The sequence below is a fragment of the Crotalus tigris genome, unplaced genomic scaffold (assembly GCF_016545835.1).
Source record: "Crotalus tigris isolate CLP2741 ecotype Arizona unplaced genomic scaffold, ASM1654583v1 scf7180000017686.862900, whole genome shotgun sequence".
Classification (NCBI taxonomy): domain Eukaryota; kingdom Metazoa; phylum Chordata; class Lepidosauria; order Squamata; family Viperidae; genus Crotalus; species Crotalus tigris.
In genome coordinates, this window is record NW_024096566.1 from 69,515 (window position 1) to 94,126 (window position 24,612).

At 36.4% G+C, this 24,612-nt stretch overlaps 1 protein-coding gene across 2 annotated transcripts in view; it reads right to left on the bottom strand.

The window, feature by feature from the left end:
• Window positions 1–421: 421 nt before the first annotated feature.
• The window catches only part of PTTG1IP2 (PTTG1IP family member 2), a 35,983-nt gene continuing 11,792 nt past the window's right edge, over window positions 422–24,612 (bottom strand). Inside the window, exons 5-8 of one of the 2 annotated variants that reach the window (XM_039337796.1) lie at window positions 20,287–20,355; window positions 14,340–14,386; window positions 6,075–8,768; window positions 422–2,825 (exon numbers count right to left, since the gene is read on the bottom strand). In XM_039337796.1, coding sequence (XP_039193730.1) covers window positions 8,719–8,768; window positions 14,340–14,386; window positions 20,287–20,355 — 166 coding nt within the window. In that variant the 3' untranslated portion in view covers window positions 422–2,825; window positions 6,075–8,718. Of the gene's footprint in view, window positions 2,829–6,074; window positions 8,769–14,339; window positions 14,387–20,286; window positions 20,356–24,612 lie in introns of both variants that reach the window. The other variant, XM_039337795.1, reaches the window with a different exon arrangement.

Genomic DNA, 24,612 nt, shown 5'->3' on the forward strand with positions numbered 1-24,612 from the left:
TTATGAAAAATCTATTGTGTGGTTCTGTTGAATTGGTAGAGATATGCATGAGAACCAGGATATTGTCCAGCTTCTTATGAATATCAATGGGGTTTAGGCAGGGATTTTTTTTATGACTGCTGTCCTTTAGTGCAATCATGTATTCACGTTAAGTTTTCTGCAAATATTTTTTCTGTAGTCCCCAAAGCTGAAGTATAATAAATAAGCCCAGTAGTACATAAATATGTGCAATTCATCTTAAACTGAATTTCAGTTTGATCTAATATGTGTGCTAAAAAACATTAAGCTACAGCATGAGCATGTTTGCAGAATTTTCATATCATTCATATGCCAGAAAAATAAAACATCACATTTACTGTATTTGATTAACCACTCCATTCTGAGAGCTGAGAATGGATAATGAATGAAACACTCAATAAAATGAGGGAAACAAAATTATTCCTGTTTAAAACATGGTCTACTAAACAAATTAAACATCACAGATTTAAAGATTAACTCCTGAATTATCTTTTCATCTTACTCTTTTAACATAAAATCAACAAACTGAAAATTGTATAAATCGTTATAGAAACCAAATTTCTCCAAAAAGGATTAATACCTCAGAATATCTTTTGTGTCCTAGATAACTTTTATCCCTTAAATGTCTTGTTTTCTCTGTTGTTTGTTTTAAACTCTTTGTTTTTAATTAATTTGTCATTTATTTTTATTTGGTTTTAATATGAAACGTGCCATGAGATCCTCTGAATTATGGCAGGCAAGAAGTGAAATAAATAAGATGCACTTTGAATTCTTCAGCTCTTCTCTGCTACCTCTTATATTTCTCACAGCTTTCCCTGTGGAGCACCTGCATTGGCCTAGGGCAGGGGTCTTAAACTTAGCTCTTTTGTGGACTTCAACTCCCAGAGTTCCTCAGCCAGGCATGTTGGCTGAGAAATTCTGGGAGTTGAAGTCCACAAGTCATAAAAGGACCAAATTTGAAGATCCCTGGCCTAAGGAGAGTGACCCTGGCAGCGCGCAGAGTCAGCTTGGAGGAATCACTGCCTCTTGGCCTGTCCTGCCTGACCAAGTAGCAAAATAAAGTGGGGGAAGCATAGAGGAAGAAGATTTGTATGTTTAACTGAAGACCTTTAAAAAAGGACAGGATGATAATGTAATAAATAAATAATGAATCATGCTGGCTGGTCTTGATCTATTTGCTCCCAATTGGATTCTGAGGTTTTATTATTTGAAAGGAAAGAAAGTGCTGCCTCTCTTTTTTACTTATTGAAATCACACAAATTGATAGTTGACTCTTCCACAATAAGGCAACTTCTGCTAAGAGCATAAGAATCATTTGGGGTGACAAATTATCAAGTACAGCTAGACCTTATTTAGTGACCATTTGTTAGTGCTCATTCAAAGTTACAAAGAGATTGAATGAAAAGAGTTGTAGCTGGTCTCAAATTGTGACCACTGCAGCATAAAGTTATGATAGTCACAGTGTCCCATGATCACTTGATCACTATTTGTGATCTGTCAATTTCAGCAGGCAGTGGGAAAACCCAAGGAAGTCCCAAGTTGCAGTCATGTAATATCATACCTAACGAATATATGATTTGCTGAACCACAATCAGAACTGCCATCATAAATTGGTGCCATCATTACATTTTGCTTTATGACCACATCATTCAGCTATCAAATTCCAGGTATCACATTAAGGATCATTACTTGTAGGCTACAGCAATCTCGGCATTGGTTACTTGAAGCAATAGTGTCATTCTACCAAAGTTAGGACTTGTTCTGCCTAAATCCTTGCACAATCATGAATCTATGAGCTCTCTGGAGCTATAAATAGAGGAAGCAGATCTCCCTTCTCTAAATATGCAACTCTAATGGTTTCATTCAGATCACTACATTTCCATGCCATTCTTATGATATTCAGGCAGATAACATTTTATGACAAAGTGTCATCTTCTAAATGGAAGAGGTTAAAGAGTTTTTAGTTTCATGGAACTACATCATTGAGAAAACAAAAGGTTGTAAAGAAAGAAGGACACCTAGTTTGATATTAACTAAAACACATGATTTGGGAAACAGAGAAAATAGCCTTCTATAAAAAGAAAATATATTTATCTCAATAGAAGTACAGCTGCACCTTTCTTAAATCTTAACTTATATTCACAAGAAAAATCCTGAAAATGCTAATGATTACACAAAATATAGAAATGTATTTTTCATATCCAATTCCCCATTGATCTGCGAGGCAGAGTAGGTGTGCATGACTGCTGCAGCCAATCCGTTTCAGAGAAATATTCTATTCTTCCATAAACAACCAAGCAGATTTTGTTTAACCCTATATGACTACATCAATCATTTACACCCACCTTTTTCCACAATGCAGTGGTCCCTTCTTCATAACCAATTGAGTATAATTGGGAAAAAGAATCAGTGTCTGCCAGGCCAGTGGACTAGTAGACAATGATGCAATGAAGTTTTCTTCATATTTTCCTGGTGTAAGATGAACTAGAGAAAGTGGATGAGGATTTGATAAAAATGGCATTTCTTGACCCATTAATGTAATTGGGTTCTGCCTGAACAATCAGTGTTAAACTGGATTACTAGCTCACTGCTATTGTATAAACAAGGCCGTTGCTGCAATATTTTGTTGATAGTGAGATATGGAGATCTCAAAACATTTCACAGTTTTGTAGTCCTTTATATTAGTCTTGTGTTAAAAGTATTATAATCTCATGAAAGCCTGGTATGAGGTTTTATACGACATCAAGAAATTTCTTCTTCAATAATTTCAAACTGGTCACCTCTGATCCAGTTAGCATGAGGTTATGCTGCTGAAAGAAAACAAAAGTTGATCAATAAGTGACTGATTGGGTTAAGCAGGGCCATCAAATGATTTGTCCAAAGAAAAGAGCAAGTTAACTTTCAGTTTTCGGTTAAATTCATTAAAATTCTTAATTCATCTAGCCAGTGTCATGCTAAAAATGTAACATCAGTGTATTATCACAACATATCTAAGTGATTGTTATCCTAAACAGAATGCATTCAGAGTGATACCAGAAACTGGAAACAACAAGCAGGAGTACAAAAGAACTGTATAACAAACAATGCTTGCTTTTCTATTTACTGAATCTGCCAAAGTGACCTTATCTTTATTGGATCATGGGCATAATGATTCTCGTCTTATATTCTCTACAACGGAGATATAGTTTAAATCTCCAAAAGCTGAACTAAGCACTGAATGAGCTGCAGATTTCTTTCGATGCACTGGATATCTACAAATTTGTCAAAATGTGGATGAAATGTATCAGGTATGAATAGCAGATGGACAAAAGACATTGCCTATCATTTTGATTAGAATCAAAAGCAGTGATCAGAGAAGACAATGTGGTTGACTGTTCATAGACATGATCACCAAGTTTGGTTGAGAATTAGAGTAATGAAAACTGGTATGCTTTTGGGAAGGCAAATATAATGGCCATATTAAAAAGAGATGTAACAAGATAGTTAAAAATAATACATACTAAAATGAGAAGATAGAACTCTATAACAATACTAAGTCATTTTGGATACTATGAGACATTTAACTCTAAGCCTGCCTCTTTCTCTTTGTTCTAGTTGCTCCTAAAACAAGTAAACTCTATTTCCAAAAAGTTTCTCTCAAATGATAAATGACCTTCAATGTTTATAAATGAGGTGGCCATGCTCTTTAAAAATGGTTTTATTCATATTAAATTTTTTTCATTGAAACTGTTTTCCTTTCCTTTGGTACATTTTATGAAACTCACAGATCATCCTTGCTGTAAATAAGATGATTGATAATTTGGGGTACATATAAGTCCTCAATTTACAATCCCAATTGGGACCAGAAATTTTTGTTGGTAAGTGATAAAGCACAACATTTTTTGCTTAGCAATGGCAATCCAGTTAATCCCAGTTGCTGTCACTAAGTGAATGCTGGCTTCACTTAGTTAGGTGCAACAGCTTCCTGCTGGATTCCTACAATGAAGCCAGAGGGAACGCATCAGGAACTTGCAAGCTAGTGGGGGAGGAAGCAAGAAAATGCATAGGAAGGTCAGATTGTACAAAGATCTCAGAACCACTTGGATCTTCAGCTGCAGAGTCAAGAGGCTTCTGAAATTGAGAGATCATAAATATGAACAGGTTGCCAAGTGCCCAGATTGTAATTACTTGACTATGGGAGAGTCATTGCAATGGCCATAACATTGGATACAAATTGTAAGTCCCTCGTTCATCATTATCTTAACTTTGAACAGTTACTGAATGATTGGTTTTAAGTCAAGGATCGTAGATGTTTCAATACTGTCTCCAAAAGGGGATGTGTGAAAATAGGGAACTGTCATATTGAGTTGGACTAGTCCAGCTAAGCCACCAATCTTTGCATTGTCTATATTGACTAGCAATTGCTTCCCAGATTTTTTTTATCCCTATAACGAGATGCAAGCGAAATACTTCTTTTGAAATAATGTTTTTAGTAGCTCCTACTGTAGCATTTCTTAATCTCTCACCTTCCAGATGCCTGTAAAAGTTATCATGCTGGGAAATAGTTATGAAAATTTTCAACATCCCAAGAGCCAGTTTGGCTCAGTGGTTAAAGCACAAGGCCAGAAAAGAGGGGGGAGGGCCTATGAAACCCAGTCTTTTCTTAAGACACGAAATCAGATGGTGAACTTGCATCACTAACTTTTCACAGCCCTAGGAAGCAAGCAGGACCAAGTCGCTTTCAAAATGCTCTCAAGAAAACTGCACAGATTTGTCGAAGCAGTCCCCAGGAACGGAGAGATCAGGAAAGAGAGCATCTTCTTAGAAAACCAACTTGGAGAAGGCCCCTAAAAAAGGCTGTTTATACATTGGCATGAACTACAGGAAATGGCTGCCTTTGGTCTTTAGTGTTCGTAAACTTCCTGTCCAATTCTAGGGAACCTGGCACAGGCAACTGTGATTTGAAAAATACTTTTTAAAATTAATTTTGAGAAAGAATTCAAACACACATTGCAACTTTGTATACAGGCCAAAGATAGCTAATTCTTATAAATCACCATTTTGTGCATGTTTAGAAGGGAATACTTAGAAGATAGTACTGAACAATTTTTACGGTGTCTGCAAGAATAGCTGTGCCTATTTCCCCATGCTGTGCATCTGCTGTTCAGCAAATAAGAATGAGTAAGACAATATTACATAGCTAATTGCTAGTTTGAAAGGTATGTAAAAAAAAATCTAAGCCACCATTTCCCCATCTTTGCAACATATTAATCCTAGCTGCTGTAACTCAGTCGATGAATTAGAGACAAAACTATGCCCTTAACCAAATCAGACATGCTATTTTTGTCTGACTTGGAAACTCAACATTTCCATCTCCCCTCAGGCAACATTAGCTTATGCAACAATTCGAAACACAGTATTCTCATTGCTTGATAATATATAAGCTATTTTTCCTCTATAAGAAATTCTTAAGAAGCATTTCCCAATATTGAAGTATAGATAGTACTTGATTAATGACTGTATTTCTGATTCTAAGTCATTTTAATCATAAGTCAAGGACCAATGAATGGCCCAATTTTACATTTTTTGCGGCAAAGATGAAGCGACAAACTGCAGTCATTAAGCAAATCCATGGTCATTAAGTAAACCATTGCAGCCATTAAGTGAATCCACAGTCCTTAAGCAAATGCCACAGTCATTAGTGTGAACTCATTCTTCCAAATGGGCATTTTTGCCAAAACTGGCAAAAATATGGCAAATCAGGGTCACATGATTATGAGATGTAGCAAACAGCAATAAAGGCAAGCCAACTGGCAAGCCCCCAAAATACAGTCATGTGACCAAGGGGGGATTGTTGCAATATTTTAAAATGACCAGAAAAGTTTTTATGGGCTATAAAGCACCCATTTTGAAATGGTCACAACTGACCATTGTAAATGAGGACTACCTGTATATTTTGTGTTCTTTTACCAAGAACATTTAGTCCATTTTCTTCATCTAAGGTTCTGTATTTTAGAATACTGAATATAACCACTATGACACAAAATACATTAACCTGGAAGAAATTGCAAACTTACAAAAAGGTGATGGGTTCCACAGGATTGGGGACACTTCGCTATGAGGGGAGAGGCAGTATAAAAGATTTCTGAAGGTGGAATCAATCACTTCTTCTAAATTTCCTTCTGTCAGCAGAAGCCTCTATAGCTATGAGTTGTTCTGGTTTTCCCTCATGGATAAAATAGAATTCAAGATTCACATAAACATAGGTAGAACCATATCCTTAATTTATTTATTATATTGATAATCCATATTTGCAAACATAACAACATACAAACTACAAAATTAAACATGGTAAAACATGAAGATAAACAATTAAATAAAGTACAATACACTAAGTGATTTTTTTAAAATTAATGCAATATTCATGTGAATTAGAAAACACGGAGATATCCTTCAGTTGTATGTATATCATATCTAGGTACAAAACCTAAACTTTTATGCATCTTCTTAATGTATTGAGGCAAATTTTTCATAATGTCTCATCCTTGATGAATTCACAAATTATTATCCTCAGATAATCTACATAGATGGTTGTCCAGACAAAGGGGAATACTGAACAGCAAGGCTAATATGGGAATTAAAAGCATAAGGTGCAATTACATTTTCACATTAATCATTCACAAAGTAGGCTCAAATAAATGTTTACCCATCAGATACTTAAGAGAAGTTGCTAGCAGTCCAATTAACTGTTCAGATCTAATAAAAAATATTTTCACATCGCATGCAGTTTCCAGTTTCACAAGATATCTCCAGTGAGAACTCACTATAGAAATAGTATCCAAAGCTGTAAGTTTTCAAAAATCATGAATCTGGTTTAAATAAGGTGAAAGATAAACCAACCACATTATTTCAAATTGCTTTACAATTTGGGTTGGTATGTCTCTACTTGCCTCTACATACCAAAAAAAGTTGATTAAGTAGCAAGTGTCTATTGTTCCAGCTTAATTTGATGTTGCACCCAGGTAGAAATACACAATTGATCTGTTAGGTCTTACTAATGGCCTTACACTGTATTGGATTGGGTGAAAGCTTCAGTTAATAGAACAAGACTGCTCTTCCTTTGGCTCAACATGCTCCTTTTCACACTATTTCTGAAAGACCATCAACTCTGCAAAGCAAATTTGATATGGGAAAACTGTGGTGAGCTATTCCTGAAAATCACATGTTCATAATGAATGTTAAGATTAGCGAGCCTTAGTTTTCAGAGTTTTGTTTAGGGAACTTCAGCTATGTAATGACATGACAAAGTCTGTAGGCTTGTTAAATAAAGAAGAATGTTACCCACAATAAAATGTTATAGCATGTTCTTCTGAAAAAGAAAGTATTCTACTGAATCCACCCTACTTCCCACATTTTCAAATTGCTATGCAATATTCACTATGAAGCAACTTCAGTCCTTATTAGATCATTTTCTTCCCTGCTTAAGAAAAACAGTTTTAAAAAAGCAGTTTAAACTATAAGTATCTGAATAAAGCAGAGATGCTGTGCTTCAGATGTGAAAAAAAAAATATACTACTTAACTGTTCCTAAAAGCAAAGAGATCCACTCTGGGATCCTGGTGTGGTTCTGGAGGTTATCTACATGACCCACACAAAATACACAATTGGTCTGAAAAGCTCTGAACAGGAACATCCATAAGCTTCAAAGCACTTTCTTCTCTTCAAGTCTGAAGCACAGTACAGTTAACAGTTACTATTTAATAGCTCTATTTTAATTATTTATACAATAACAATATACTGGAAATATCCGCTTTGATAGATGTTAGGTATGATGACAGAAACAGATACAAAAAGTTTGTACATTAGAAAAAGTAAATAGATAAATCTTGTACATTATTAGAAAAAGTGGATAGATAATTGCTTGAGGAATGAATTAAGAACAAGGCTTTTCAACACAATCTATGAACGTACAGAGATTAAAACGAAAAGCTCTTAACACATGCCTAAATAATAGGTTTTTGATATAATACTGCAGATTTTACTATCTTTTTAAACTTTCTTTTTTTAAAGTCAAGTGTTAATTTCAGTGGTCTCTTCTTAAGTACAATGGATCAGGTACTGCAATCAAGATGTTTAAAGTCTGGAAAAAGCAGTTTTGAAGAACTTTAACATGAGACAATGGCAGGCTGCAGTGATTAAGATGCCATATTTAAGGATCTGATGATGCGGAAGGTACAGGCTAGCCAGAAGCACCAGATCACATTCATTCAGTTAAGGTCACTGCCTAGTGACAGTTTCTTTCACTTACACCCTTTGTATTCTATTAACATGAAGATGGTGTAAGCTATGATTATGTGATAACCTCACCTCTGCAGTGTCAAATACTTACCAACACCTACTTGACACAGATTTAAAGAGTCTCTTTATTTAGCAGCATGGAAAAGATGACAGAATTGGTTTTCCCCCTCCCCTCAAAAGTCTGTTTAAGAAAATTAAACTGTTTCTGTATCTCAAACTTCACTCCTCCAGGTTTTTTTTCTATAGAGGGGAAAAAAACCCCTGAAGCATTTTATACTAGAATCATTAGATGCAAATATAATATTGTTGTTTCCAAAAGGAGGAGGGAAAAAAAGCAAGATAAACATTAAGTTCTACTGAACATGTTTGTACAAATTTGGTGCAATGAGAATGTCTTAACATTTTAAGGCAGTAGTGCTATTTTTCATTCATTCTCGTATCTACTATAGGGATGATCCGAATTCTGAAGGAGACCTAAAAAATAAAATTAAACAAAGTATTAACAGAGATTCCACAATTGTTCTTTTCTGAACATGGTAGCTAATAACTATTAAGAATGGAACATCTCAATTTCTGCTTGAATACAAAACAAGGTTTTTTTTTTTTTTAAATCTTAACTGCAGACAGAATGTGCCTGTTGACAACCTCTCACAGCACTGAGCAAGAAGGGGTTTAACTCTTCAGGTCTTGCTTGATCTGTGTGACACCTGATAATATGACTGTGGCATTCTTCTGGCTCATCTTTGGAACTGGATGTGGCAATACTGTCTGGCAGCGGTTCGCCTCCTTTCTCCAGGTCATTTCCAAATGCTGGAGGAAGAAATCAAGCCTGAGACCCTTTGTTTGTAGGGCTTCTTGTAAGCTTGATGCTCTCCTCTGTGTATTATTTCTACAAGTGCAAGCACTGAGTCAGATTTCATCCCTATGCAGAAGATATCCCACCATCCTGAACCCAAGATAACCATGAAATACTATCCAAGTCCTGTCTCAGTGTCCTCTTGTTAATGACTGAAAAGAGAAAAACAAGCTTGGGCTCAAGCCTAGCTAGATTAATTGACTGTAAATTCAAGGGTTCCCCATTTCCAGAAGCTATTCCAACTTCAGTTCTTGATGGAATTGAGTTCCCCAGACAGAACTGCTGCTGTGAAGTTGGGGCTTCTCCTACACTTGACTCTTGCTCAAAGAGCAGTTAGCAGCTCCAGTCAGAAGGCTTTTTCTATAAGCAATTTTGTTCATCATTTATACCCTTTTGCAGATTGGAAGGTCCCCTTCCTGATCATGTATGCTTTATAGTTGAACTTTTGCAATGCACTATGTGTAAGACTGCTTTTGAAAATGAGTCAGAGGCTATACTTGGTCCAGAATGCATCAGTGTAAGTGGTCCTGAGTACACTTTGGTTCAGCTGCACTAATTGCCAATAGGCTTCTGGGCAAAATTCAAGCTGCTGGTTATCCTCTAGGAAGACTTGCAGAGCTTAGGGCCTGCTTATTTGTGGAACTACCTCTCTTTAGTTATGTCTGCCCATTCTATTTGTTCTTATAATGTGGACCTGCTCCATGCCATCATTAAACAATAATCATGTGGAGGTTTGAAGACATGCTCTTCTGTGACCATACTTGCTCTATAGGATAGTACCCTATTTCTTAAAGTGTCCATAGGCCTAACCTGTTGTGGTTGTTTAGGAAAGTCCTTCACTGAAATTCTTTCATTGGCTCTAGAACAAATCATTTGGGATCCTGAGTTGAAATCAGGATTTTATTCCTTAGCTGTTATCCTCTCTATTCCCAATATAATTCTATAGTTTTTGACTTTTATGTTTACTCCTGGTTTTGTTTCATGTTGTACATTCCTAAAATTGCTTGGACAATTTATGATGCTTATAAATTGAATACAAAAATAAAAGAAATAGAAATGAAGTTATCATAATTAACCAATGCCCAGTAACAGAGACATACTGATTTTTACAGCACAAATTTATCTTATTTAAAGGATTTTGTTATAATACTTAAAATTAATTTGACTGTTTTGCTACTAGAAACATGCCTAGCACCTCAAAGGATATTTTCATAAATAGATTTGTAGTTCTTACTAAGTGTAGTTTAGCTCAAGATCCCTGAAATAAAAAAAATGGACTTCTGTGCATTAAACTGTAAAAATGCTAAATCCTAATAGCCAATTAAAGTCTAAGAGCCTTTAAACCATCCTTCAAGTTAATCCAAATGTAAGTCATTCATCACCCATCAAAAATTTTAATCAAGGCAGAAAGAAGTCTCCCTGTGTATATACTAACTAAATTGTTCACCAGTTAAATGAGCAATTGAGATTGGCATATGGTGCTTACATAACAATTTATGGCATTGAAGGATAAGCGGAACAATGGCAGTATCAATACAGTTTAAAGGGCAATCATAACACAATGCAGGAAGGACATTTATGGAGTGTTTCTGTTGCACTAGAAAGTCCTATCTTTAATGTCAAGGACGAAGAAGATTTCCAGAACACAATATATAGGGGGCTGACATGGGATAACCAGATTTTAATCAATAAGTTGCAGAGATAATTGTAGTGAATATCCATGCAGTAAATTTCATTGTGATATTCATATATGCAAGTGCAAGCACACAAATATAATACCAAATATGATATCCTATTCATATGCCTCGTTATAAATTGCATAATTTTACAAAAATATTAAAATACAAAACTACTGTAAATATTAAAGTCATCATAGAATGCATACAACTATAAGCAACCCTAAAAAGGGAAAAGACAGCATTAATGATTAATGATTAAGGAGAATCTCTACAAATATGAGGTTGCTATTAAAAATAAAAAAACTCATGTCTGTCCTGTTATAATAATGTCCACTTCAACTTGTGTTATGTTATTATAGGGGAAATAATAATGGGAAATTAGAAATACCAAGTGTACTGGTAGTTACTTGGTTAAGGATCACTTGTTCATGACTGCCTGCAGTTACAACTAAGCTGGATTACTGATGCTTACAAATGTTTTTTTGAAGTTCTGGCCATCCTAGCACATACGCACACATCCCATAGTCAAATGATCACAATCTAGGCACTTGGCAACAAGCTTGCATTTACAATGGTTGCAGTATCCTGCAGTCATGTGACTGCAAATATGCAATCTTTCTCGCTGGCTTCCCATAAGCAAAGTCAATGGGGAAGCGGGCAGGGAAGATCACAATTTACCTGGATAAGTTTCTCACACCTGTGCATTCCCCTCAGGCCCTCTGCACGCCATCTGCCACCTGTACACCTTTGTGCACCCTCCTGAACCTCACACCATGCCTCCTCAGCCACTTGTGCACCCTCAACAGCAGCCACTTACCTGCCTCCCAGCCTACTTCAAAGTCACCTGGAATTTCCTGCCGGCTTCCCCATTGCCTTTGGTTGTTGAAATCTGGCAGGAAGGAAATGCTCACCTACTGACTCATGATCCTCACTTAGTAATGGCAGTGGGTGCAGGGATTGCCATCATTAAGTGGTGCGGCCACATATTATTGTGTTTCATGACCACATTGTTTAGTGATGGAAATTCAAATCCCAGTTGCCATCATAATACAAGGACCACCTGTACTAATGTTTTCTTTAAATCCATTCACAGCCTGGATCACCACAAATGTTTTGGAATTGTAACTCCTATAATACTGAGAAAATTGTAGCCTTTGAGAGTAAAAACCAAACTCCAGGTTGGCAACCCGCGACTCCGGAGCTGCATGTGGCTCTTTTAGCCTTCTCCTGCAGCTCCCAGCCTCCTCTGCCATTTGCAGAGAAAGAGAGAGACAGAGAGAGGCACTTGCGCTTCCCTTCTCTCTCTCTCTCTCTCTCACTGTCTCTCTCTCTGTGTAAAAAGAAGAGTGGCCTCACGCTGTCCTCCGACTAGCTGACAAGCTATTGGGCGGGGCTCCTCCCTTTGCTGTGTCTTTGCAGGAAGCAGTAAGGGCAGGAGAGAGCCAACCCAATAAGAATGTGTGTCAGCTTATTGGAAAAGAGCCTGAAGCCAGCTTGCCAGGTGAGCAGAAGATCGGAGAGAGGGAGAGAGAAAGGGAGAGGAAAGAGAGAGAGAGAGAGGGAGAGGAAAGAGAGAGGGAGAGAAAAAGAGAGAGAGGGAGAGAGGAAAGAGAGAGAAAAAAAGAGGGGGAGAGGAAATAGAGAAAGAGGGAGAGAGAGGGAGAGGAAAGAGAAAGAGGGAGAGGAAAGAGAGAGAGAGAGAGAGGAAAGAGCGAGAGAAAGAGGGAGAGAGGAAAGAGAGAGAGGGAGAAGAAAGAGAGAGAAATAGAGGGAGAGAGAGAGAGAGAGAGAGAGGAAAGAGAGGAAGAGGAAAGAGGGAAAGAGAGAGAGGGGGAAGAACTCATGCACAGCAGCCTCTATTTCTTTTTTAATTAAACTCTTCAATGAAGGTCCTCCCCTCGTGCGCACAAATTTTGTAGCTCCTAATGTTTTCTTTTCTCTTGGAAATGGGTCCAATTGGCTCTTTGGGTGTTTAAGGTTGCAGATCCCTGCTCTAGTCCATGAATACAATATGGGACCTTGATCCTTTTTGTCCTTAGTTGTTGCACTGATTACCTAGTTTGGTAATGACATATCTGTAAGAAAACAACCTCAGCTCAGAAAGCATCAAGGACCTTACAGATCAACTCTGAGCTATTACTATTCCCTTCTATCTATGCTTACTCTATTCTGTAACAAATTTTTCAGTTTAAAGACAATTATGGAAAACATTGTGTTTTTCTTGTAGAATGTATAAGATTGTACCAAATGAATAACAAATATATTTTCTAACAACTTAACGAATTCTTAGTTTTATTTAGCAATGAAAGTAGAATTTAGGTAAAGTATATTCATTCAAGAAGATATGGGGAAAAAATCTGACAAATCTCTGCACAAAGAAACCATTCATGTGGAGCAGTCCACTTTCAAAGTGCTAGTGCATCCTCCCCCCCACCCAAAGGACCACAACTAGATTGAGGGACACATGTTATGCATTATCAATGTATAATTACCATTTAAATGGAGAAAGAAAAGTTAAAAGGGGGAAAGCAGGGGAGGATGATTCTTTTTCATAATAAAACAAGTCTGTAGACATCTTAATTTAGAAACATGTTAGCAAATTATTTCCCCTCTATTATTCATTCATGCATATATATGAGAGAGAGTTCCTTTTGCAAAATAGAGCAAGCAAGTTAATCTATTGCTTATTTTATTCCTCTGTATCCAGATGAAACAACAAGCTGCTTATTTTAACTTTATGGTAAACATTGTTCCTTATGCTTATAGTTGGGTCATATATGCCATTGATGGCTCAATAATATTTAGTTCTTTATTTCTATTTTCTTTTTTTCCATCCTAAGCAAGTAACACATTCACAATTCAATAGGCTTGAAACATTGAACTAGCTAACTGACCTTTTGGTGTTAAAAATGCCATTTATATGCCAAGATTGTATTCAAAACTCACATAAAGTTACACTTCATTTTTTTAAAAAATGCACTGAACAAACCAGAATTGGATATTGGATATTGGCTTGACAGTAATCACTAGTATGGTGCTTACTAATGAAAAAACTGAAATACATCAAGCTATTTGTTTCCCAAATTGTGTTTCATTGTTCTAAAATAAATTACATATTAACTATAATTATAAATCATGTTAATTATGTGTGATATGTGAATGCAGCAAAAATTTTGAATGTAATCTATCAGATTAATGTTATGCAAAGGCAAACATTTAACCCCAACACTTACATGGGTTAGAAAACTTTATTTCAGGCACTGGATACCATGCAGAAGAGACATTGGTTAAACCTGCCCATCACTTTACAAGCAGAATGTCTAATGAGGCAGGAAAACTGCTTAACCTCACAATTTCACAAATTGCACTGCAAAACACTAATGTTATAGGAACAAATTGAATAAGAGGTTCCACTGATCACCCATTTCCCTTTGCTAAACAGAATTACATACCATGCTTACAAACACTATTGAGATAAAAAGCTTCAGATGGAAATTATGTTATACATACCATATTTTCTGCGTAGCTCATCATATTTCACTCTTCTTTCATGTCTCCTGCAAAGGTTATTAACATTAGAGAAAATAACAGATATTTAAGTTAATGATTATAAAATAAAAATGATAAACCAGTACTAACTAATAATATTCTGTATAGCTATTACAATCAGGGAAAATGAATTACATCTACAGTCATTTCTACATCTCAAAATACATTTTAATATACATTTGATGATCAAATATATCAACACAATACAATTTACAATATATCTGATATTGCAGTGTGATTTTCATATCTGTAAATATTTCTGTAGCATCTGAATCAATCTTCAGTTCAAAGTTGTTTTCCTTCCTTCAAATTTTATCTGTACTGATTTCCAATGACTGAAGCACACATAATGAATGCAATGTGAATATCAACCAAGCTTTTAAAATTTTAGCATATATGATAGCTTGTAAAATGAAATTTTTTTTCAAAGGCAAAACAAATTAAATTCTAGATTATGGTACTTTATAGAAAGATTAAGAAAGTGACAGTAAATATAATTCTGTAGTACTTTTGACATCAGAATATTTCAGAGGTTTTCTTCTATTTTCAGATCAACCCCTTTTAATAAACTTCTCCGAGATGATAATCTCAGCAGCTGAAATTGAAAGGACTGCAGGAGATCTATTGTACGCAATAGCTCAAAGTCAGTAATAAATTTTATTTGACTTCTGGTTCTGGAACGAGGCAACGCTGGTCATGCCTGGAGACTTGTCTCCGCGCCGTCCAGAGTTTCTTTCGCCGGTAGCCCCCCTAGGGGGTCGAAAGTCACCCTGGAGGAGGCTTGCTGGTAGATAGGGGAGGGCGGCAGCTTTCCCCGTGTCTCCAGCTATCTCCTTAGGGCCGAGGGAACAAAGATCGGCCTGCAAGATGGCCGATCACCCTGCTGCACCAGCCGAAAGTCACATTGACATCTAAGCGTTATAGACCCACCACGGATGATCCGGGTGAGACCCCTTTTATTCCTCTCTTCACCCCATGCTGTTTTTGCCTGTAAAAGCTTGTCCTTGGAATTATTTCCCCATCTGGAGAAAGCGGCTTTTGTAATTGTGGGAACAAAGGCGTTTTATAAAAGGACAGAAAAAAAATTCATTTAAAGACTATACTCTATCTCTATCTACGTTGAGGGACAGAAAAAATTGTTCTTTGTTTTTTTTGGAGCGGTATTATTTTATATTGGGAGAATATTTCTTTTTCCACTCTTTCTTTAAGAAATAGAAAAGAAAAGGAAAAAAAATGGCGTTTGCAATAGACTTTTTAGCTTACTGAGGACATCTACTGGTCAAAAGTTAATATTGTAATTGTTGACTATTTGAAGATGATTTTGGCTTTCAAACTATTTTTCAAGAGACAAGATAATTTGAGCCAGCTGTGAGATTTGTAGGGGTGGATACTCTTCAACTGTAGCCTCCACAAAAAAAAAAAAAAAAAAGGATTGCTTTTCAACTATTGTTAAAATGGAGAAGTCTCAATCACATTTAAACTGTAAACTTATACTGGAAAAGATCTATGAGGCCAAAGAAGAAATATGCACTACAATAAAAGAGTTTACTATAGAATTAAGAGCCAGAATCTCTACTGTAAAACCCAAAATTGACTTCAGATTACACCTGACTACTCTACAAAACAGATTATACAAGAAGAGGATTTAACTGAGAATAAAGAGAAATTTATCTTGCCTTATAAACAGTCTACTTATGGCTTTGAGGACCAGAAAAAGCAAAGACTGAGTTTTGAACTTTTGAAGCAACGAGGACTTATGGATAAGAGAAACAGAGGGCCAATGCAGAGGCCAAGATGGTTTTCATCGAATCAAAGGACACTACAAGCAACAAAAAGAGACTTATCAGCTGGAAGGGAAGCTCTGCTATGGAAACCTGCCTAGCATAAGAGGAAGGCTAGAATAAGATTGAAAAATGAAATTTAAAATTTCATGCATTGGACTAAAGGCAATCTAGAACTATGGACTGATTTAAGGATTAAGATTATGAGTTAGAAGTAAAGAGATGTTTTAGACTTGGATTGAATTAATAATTAATTGAATGTTAATCAAATAAGGTGACTTGTTTGTTTCATAATATGGATGTTATTAGCTATAATAACTAAATTGGATGAAATTTGTATTCTGCTTAATGGATTGATATGAATTAAGGTTTGATACTATTCTGTCAGCTTAAAGAGATTGCTTAATTGATGGATTAGATATGTATAGGATAGATAGATATATTTAGATATATATAGGATAGGTCAATATTTTTGCTTAAAAATGAGATATTTTCTATATAATGGATTAAAGGTAATCTAGAATATTAAGAACATATTTTTAGAATGATATATTTATTTGTATGAAAATTATTATGTAATGGAATGAAGAAAATTGAGATGTTTTAGATTTGGATTGAATTATTGAGTTAATTTAATAAGATGTGTTTGTTTGATGACATGGATGTTATTAGTTATGATAATTAACTGGATGAAATTTGAATTCTGTCTAATGGATTGAAATGATTTAAGGCCTGATATTATTCTGTTAGCTTAAAGAGATTGATTAATTGATGGATTAGATAGGTATAGGATAGATTAATATTTTATTTTAAATAGGGGAGATTAGTGGAAGAAGAAATAAATAAAATTCATGATAAAATTAAGGAACTAGAATTTATGTGGAAGGGATACCTGAATTGATAAGGTTTTTATTTAAAGCTAGCTTGATTACAGTATTCTAAATTTATAAAGCTTTAAAACAGTTTCACGTGGATAAATTTAAGCTAGAACTGGATATTTTAAATATACAATGCTATTTGAGGGGAAAAGAGAGGGAATATCTGATATATTGATTGTACTATGTATATATGTTTTGTTCTAGGTTGTTTGATTACCCCAGCACTATGCTGTTTTAAGAATTAAAAAAAACCAATAAAATGTGTTTTAAAAAAAATAATAAATTTTATTTGACTTAATGGACAAGAACCAAAAGACACCCATGCCTTTGACTTAGAATGGGCAGAGATATTTGTTTTATTCTCCTGGGGTTCACTGGATTGAATCATCATAAATTCTTTCTTGAATTTAGTTACTAACTGATTTATGTACATTCCAATTGCACATTTAAGATAAAAACATAAGCAATTTCTACTATTGCTGTGAAGATTATAAAAAGCAATATCGTATTCCACTTATGAGAATAAATACTTGCCCAATGTTGGCTTTTACTGAGCTGTAATGATGCAGTGGTTAGAATGCAGTATTGCAGGCTAACTACCCAATACCAGGAATTCGATCCTTACTGGCTCCAGGTTGACTCAGCCTTCCATCTTTCTGAGATCGATATAACGAGGACCCAGATGGTTAGGGGCTATGTGCTGACTTTGAAAACTGCATAGAAAATGCTGTGAAGCACTATGAAGTGATATACAAGTCTAAATACTATTGCTATTTATGGATGTGGGCAGTAAAAAGAAAATACAAATCATTCTTGTTATAACTTCCAATGGAGATTATTTTGCATTTTAGAGTAAGACACCACTGACACCACTATGGAGTGATTACAGGTGGTCCTCGACTTACAACAGTTCATTTAATGAGATCATTCAGTTTTACAACAGAATTGAAAAACATGACTTATGACTGTTAGTTATACTTACAACTGTTGCAGCATCCCCATAGTCACATGATCAAAATCCAGACCCTTGGCAATTGACTCTTGACAGTTGCAGTATCCCAGGGTCATGTGATCACCTTTTGCAACCTTCTGACAAGCACGGCCAATGGGGGAGCCAGATTCACTTAACAATCATGTTATTAGCTTAACAAGTGCAGCAAGAAAGGTCGTAAAAGGGGTCAAAATTCATTTAACAACTGCCTTGCTTAGGAACAGAAATTTTAGGCTCAATTGTAGTCATAAGTTGAGGACTACCTGTCATCTAATCCTTATTCACCTCTTGACTAGATTACAGCAACACACTCTACATGTAGCTGCTTTTGAAACTCGTTTAGAAGCTTACAGCTAATCCAGACTGCAGCAGCCAAGCAGCCATTAGCATTTCTTGGTACCCTTATGTGATAATAATTACTATGTCAGCTGCACTGAAGACGTTCAGATAAAATTTAAGATACTGGTGGTCAAACAATTTCAAAATAGATAGAAAATGTTTAATTTATACACACAGATATACACATTTCTTGGATCTCTCTTCTCCAGCAGCAGAGTTTAAAAAAAGAAGCTAAGATGCTGAATTCATTAGAACTGCACCTCAGAAAGAAATATGTCACAAAATACCCAACACATGATTAGTAGTAGAAATATACAGGAAGAAACAAAGTAGCATTACTTCCTCTGGAGATTTTATTCATTTTTAGCTCCAAAAAGACTTGGTTTCTCAATTTTTCCTTACTCTTTCCATTTTCCTCCTGATGGCCCTCACCTGATCTAGAATTGCATTCTTCATAAACTAAGCTTATCCGTTCTTTGAATACAGTAGGTGCAGTTAGCTTCTTTTTAATACCTTCAGTAAGCATTTTATTTGTTGTTTAACAGTCTCTTGGAAAAATGAAATTATTAGAGATTCCATCTAGCCTTCAGATGAAGGTCCTTTTATTATTTTAGATATTTATCAAGGAGACAAAATGCCTATCTAGCTGGCTGGCTCTTGTTCTGTAAAGAACATTTCTGCAACTTTGTTTAAAAATGAATTATATTTCACTAGGCTTTATGTATATTTATCTGTGATTCTTACATACATGTATTTTTTAAAAGTGTACACTATGGAAGCCTGTAGACAAAGCATGTATTTTAATAATATATTTATCTGATTTATATATTGGATTTCTATTTTCAGTGTGGCTATCAAAATTTTTAAAGTTTTTACAATAGTTAAAAACTGAAATTGTTAATACAATCAATTAATAATTAAAAGCTCAATGAAAGCTGTGTCATTACAATGTTTCTCTATGTATAAAAAAAGGGAGCAATATTCCAAGGGAATTTGTTCCATAGCCCACAAACAACAGAAGAGGTTTTCTCCTGCATTCCAGACTAACAATTGGGCGTCTTCAAAAAAGCCTGTCTTGCATGTAGCAATGGCTGCAAAGATTTGCAACAGAAAAGGTGCCCTATAAACTGCTAGGCATTAACTATTTGAGGGAGATGGATGGCACAAAAATGTGAAAAAATAGTAAACAAATAAACTAAAGTTTTTATTGTGCCTGATCAATCTAGTCAAGCAGTGCAGATCTCTGCAATGCATAAATATAAGCAAGTACTATTATTTATCGTTACTTTGCTGTGCAGAACTGAATTCCAGGAGAATACAGATAGTAGTTCTTGACTTATGACTACAATAGGAACCGTAACTTCTGTTGCTAAGCAATGCAGTCATTAAGCAAATTACTGTGATGGCTAAGCAAATGATAAAGGCATTAATCAAAATCTGGCTTTCCCCATTAACTTTGCTGGTTGAAAACAAATGGCGATCATGTGTCCCCAGCCTGCCGCAATCATCATAAATACATGCTGGTTGCCAAGGGCCCCAATTTTGACACATGACTGTGGGGATGCTTTGACAACTATTAAGTGCAAATTCACTTCTTTCATGGTTACTTTAAAAGCTTGTTAAATAATTGGTTGTAACCCAAGGACTACCTATAAAATGAAGCAGCACCATAGCAGGGATATTGGCAGAATTTCAACCAATGAATAGCCCAGATTATTGTAATTTATTCTGTCACTCTTCCACTTGTAACCAGCAATAAACTTGGATCCTTGTTTGTAACAAGCCGATAAACTATTTTGAAGCTCACAGCCTTTCACCAAAGACAGGCTGAAAGGCATTAGGAATCTTTTTCTGCTTCTGTAGCCAAATACTTAAGATTTGCTGAAAGCAGTATTACAGTTAATAATTTCCAAACTTACCGTTGAGCAGATTGCAATCGTTTTTCTTCCCGATCTCCAATAAATGTTTCTTCCTCATCAATTGCTCTCCTGAAAATGAAAAAAAAATGTGCGATTTCAGAACAACCATATGCCAGAAATATACTGTTCAGGTGGCATTAATTTATTAGATTACCAAACTTGTAACAGGGAATATCATTTTAATTTTTGCAGCCTCAAAGCGTGCCTAATTACAAACTGTATCTTTATTGACTTACGATCAGGATGTATCTGAACCCAACATTATCAAATGCTATTATAATTACACTTCATTCTAAAATTTTAATTCAATTCTTAAATTAAATGAAACTTATAGTTCAGATTTAAAGTGTTCTGGATATAGTAAAGAGATTTGTTTTATATAAAAATAAACCTCATCTAATATACTCTTATGATTTAAAGTGGACAATTTATCAGGATACTTGACAACATGACAAACAGAATAATGAATCATGCAAGTATTACTGAATTTATCTTTTCTATTAAGTAGAATAGTTGATGTTTCCTTTTTTCAACTCACATGGAAAATCAAGTATGAAAAAAGGATCAACAATAAAATATTTCTTAGTTATTAACTTTTGATTTGTTGGTCAAAATAGGAAATTTTATTTACTACCACTGTACTTTGACCGTTTCAAGAAAGAACACTGACATCCAGTGGACATGTTATGTGAGAGATTAAAGAATTATTCCAAAAATGCCATGTATGTATGTATGTATGTATGTATGTATGTATGTGTGTGTGTATATATATATATATATATATATATATATATATATATATATATATATATATATATATATATGGAATGAATAAAGCGCGTTCACCAGGAGAGTTTAAAGTTAAAATACTTTAATTAAAGTATTTTACTATATTAAAAGGTTGCCAAGCTTTCGTTGGGAAAACTCCCCAACATCTTCAGGGCTGAGAGACCGTTTCTAACAAGGTGATTCAAACGGGTTCCATAGACGTCTGCACGTGGTTCCTAGACTGTGCTAGCATTCCCTGCTGAACAGCTGATAGGTGGGAGGGGGAATCGGAGTAAAGATTTCTTCCGTCGTTCTCTCGAGCACTTTTGTTCACATTTCCGTCGACCTCAGGGGGTATTGTTAAAGTTATGTTCCGCCCTCTCCCGGCAGTACTGGCTCTCGTTGCAGTGGGGGGATTTAGTTTGATGTCATTGTGTATCCTACCATGGAGGCGGGGCTTCATCGGCTGCAATTTAACATCTTTCCTCTGCTGCGTACTCCCGTATTTATCTTCGCTCGCATGTACAAGCATCAACTGGATACGGGAGCACGCAGCAGAGGAAAGATGTTAAATTGCAGCCGATGAAGCCCCGCCTCCAACGTTCCTCCAGGTCTTCCTTTCCTCTACCATCTTCTGGAGTCCATTTAAATTCACACCTACTGCTTCAGTGACTCCATCCAGCCATCTCATTCTCTGTCGTCCCCTTCTTCTATTGCCCTCAATCTTTCCCGGCATTAGGCCCTTTTCCAGTGAGTCCTTCCTTCTCATTAGGTGGCCAAAGTACTTGAGTTTCAACTTCAGGATCTGGCCTTCTAAAGAGCAGTCGAGGTTGATCTCTTCTAGGACTGACCGGTTTGAACGCCTTGCAGTCCAAGGGACTCGCAGGAGTCTTCTCCAACACCATAGTTCAAAGGCCTCAATTCTTTTGCGCTCAGCCTTTCTTATGGTCCAACTTTCACAGCCATACATTGCAACTGGGAAAACCATGGCCTGGACTATACGCACTTTTGTTGGCAGGGTGATGTCTCTGCTTTTTAGAATGCTGTCTAGATTTGCCATAGCTTTCCTCCCCAGGAGCAAGCGTCTTTTAATTTCTTGGCTGCAGTCCCCATCTGAGGTGATCTTGGAGCCCAGAAAAATAAAATCTGTCACTACCTCCATTTCTTCCCCATCTATTTGCCAGGAATTGAGAGGGCCGGATGCCATGATTTTGGTTTTCTTAATGTTGAGTTTCAAGCCAACTTTTGCACTCTCCTTCTTCACCCGCATCAAGAGGCTCTTTAGTTCCTCTTCACTTTCTGCCATTAGAGTGGTATCATCTGCATATCTTAGGTTGTTGATATTTCTCCCGGCAATCTTAATTCCAACTTTTGATTCATCTAGCCCTGCCTTTCTCATGATGTGCTCTGCATATAAGTTAAATAGGCAGGGCGACAGTATACAGCCTTGCCGGACTCCTTTTCCAATTTTGAACCAATCAGTGGTTCCGTGTTCGGTTCTCACTGTTGCTTCTTGACCCACATATAGCTTTCTCAAGAGACAGATGAGATGGTCTGGTACTCCCATCTCTTTAAGAACTTGCCACAATTTGTTGTGATCCACACAATCAAAGGCTTTTGCATAGTCAATGAAGCAGAAGTAGATGTTTTTCTGGAACTCCCTAGCTTTCTCCATGATCCAGCGTATGTTGGCAATTTGATCTCTAGTTCCTCTGCCTCTTCGAAATCCTGCCTGTACTTCTGGTAGTTCTCGATCCACATACTGCTGGAGTCTAGCTTGTAGGATTTTAAGCATAACTTTACTAGCATGTGAAATGAGTGCAATGGTGCGATAGTTTGAACATTCTTTGGCATTGCCTTTCTTTGGAATTGGAATGTAAACTGACCTTTTCCAATCCTGTGGCCACTGTTGAGTTTTCCAAATTTGCTGGCAAATTGAGTGTAGCACTTTTACTGCATCGTCTTTTAAGATTTTGAATAGCTCAGCTGGAATACTGTCACCTCCACTAGCTTTGTTGTTGCTCAGATTTTCTAAGGCCCATTTCACTTCACATTCTAGGATGTCTGGTTCGAGGTCAATGACCATCTCATTGTGGTTATCTGGGATGTTAAGCTCATTCTTGTATAGTTCTTCTGTGTAGTTTTGCCATCTCTTCTTAATCTCTTCTGCCTCTGTTAGGTCTCTGCCATTTTGGTCCTTTATCATGCCCATCTTTGCATGAAACGTTCCCTTCATATCTCCAATTTTCTTGAAGAGATCTCTGGTCCTCCCTATTCTGTTGTTTTCTTCTATTTCTTTGCACTGTTCATTTAAGAAGGCATTCTTATCTCTTCTAGCTATTCTCTGGAATTCTGCATTCAATTGGGTGTATCTTTCTCTTTCTCCTTTGCCTTTCGCTTCCCTTCTTTCCTCAGCTATTTGCAAAGCTTCCTCAGACAGCCATTTTGCTTTCTTGCATTTCTTTTTCTTTGGGATGGTTTTAGTTGCTACCTCTTGTACAATGTTGCGAACTTCCATCCATAGTTCTTCAGGCACTCTGTCTATCAGATCCAGTTCCTTAAATCTATTTGTCACCTCTACTGTATATTCATCAGGAATATGATTTAGTTCATACCTGAGTGGCCTAGTGCTTTTCCCTACTTTTTTCAATTTAAGCCTAAATTTTGCAACGAGAAGCTCATGATCTGAGCCACAGTCAGCTCCTGGTCTTGTTTTTACTGACTGTATAGAGCTTCTCCATCTTTGGCTGCAGAGCACATAGTCAATCTGATTTCTATGTTGACCGTCTGGTGATGTCCATGTGTAGAGCCGTCTCTTGGGTTGTTGGAAAAGAGTGTTTGTTATGACCATCGTATTCTCTTGACAAAATTCTATTAGCCTGTGCCCTGCTTCATTTTGTTCTCCAAGGCCAAACTTGCCTGTTATTCCGGTTATCTTTTGGCTTCCTACCTTAGCATTCCAATCCCCCATGATGATAAGGACATCATTTTTTGGTGTTAATTCTATAAGGTGCTGTAGGGCTTCATAGAACCGGTCAATTTCATCCTCTTCAGCACTAGTGGTTGGGGCATAGATTTGGACTACTGTGATATTAAATGGTTTGCCTTGGATTCAAATTGAGATCATTCTGTCATTTTGGGGATTGTATCCCAGTATTGCTTTTCCTATTCTTTTATTGACTATGAAGGCTACTCCATTTCTTCTGAGGGATTCTTGCCCACAGTAGTATACCTGATGGTCATCTGAGTTAAATTCACCCATTCCTGTCCATTTTAGTTCGCTGATTCCTAAGATGTCGATGTTCAGTCTTGTCATCTCTTTTTTGACTACGTCTAGCTTGCCTTGATTCATGGATCTTACATTCCAGGTTCCTATGGAGAAAAAATCTTTACAGCATCGGACTTTCCTTTCACCACCAGATATATCCACAGCTGAGCGTCCTTTCGGCTTTGGCCCAGTCGCTTCATTCTTTCTGGCGCTACTAGTACTAGCCCTCTGCTCTTCCCCAGTAGCATATTGGACACCTTCCGACCTGAGGGGCTCATCTTCCAGCGTCA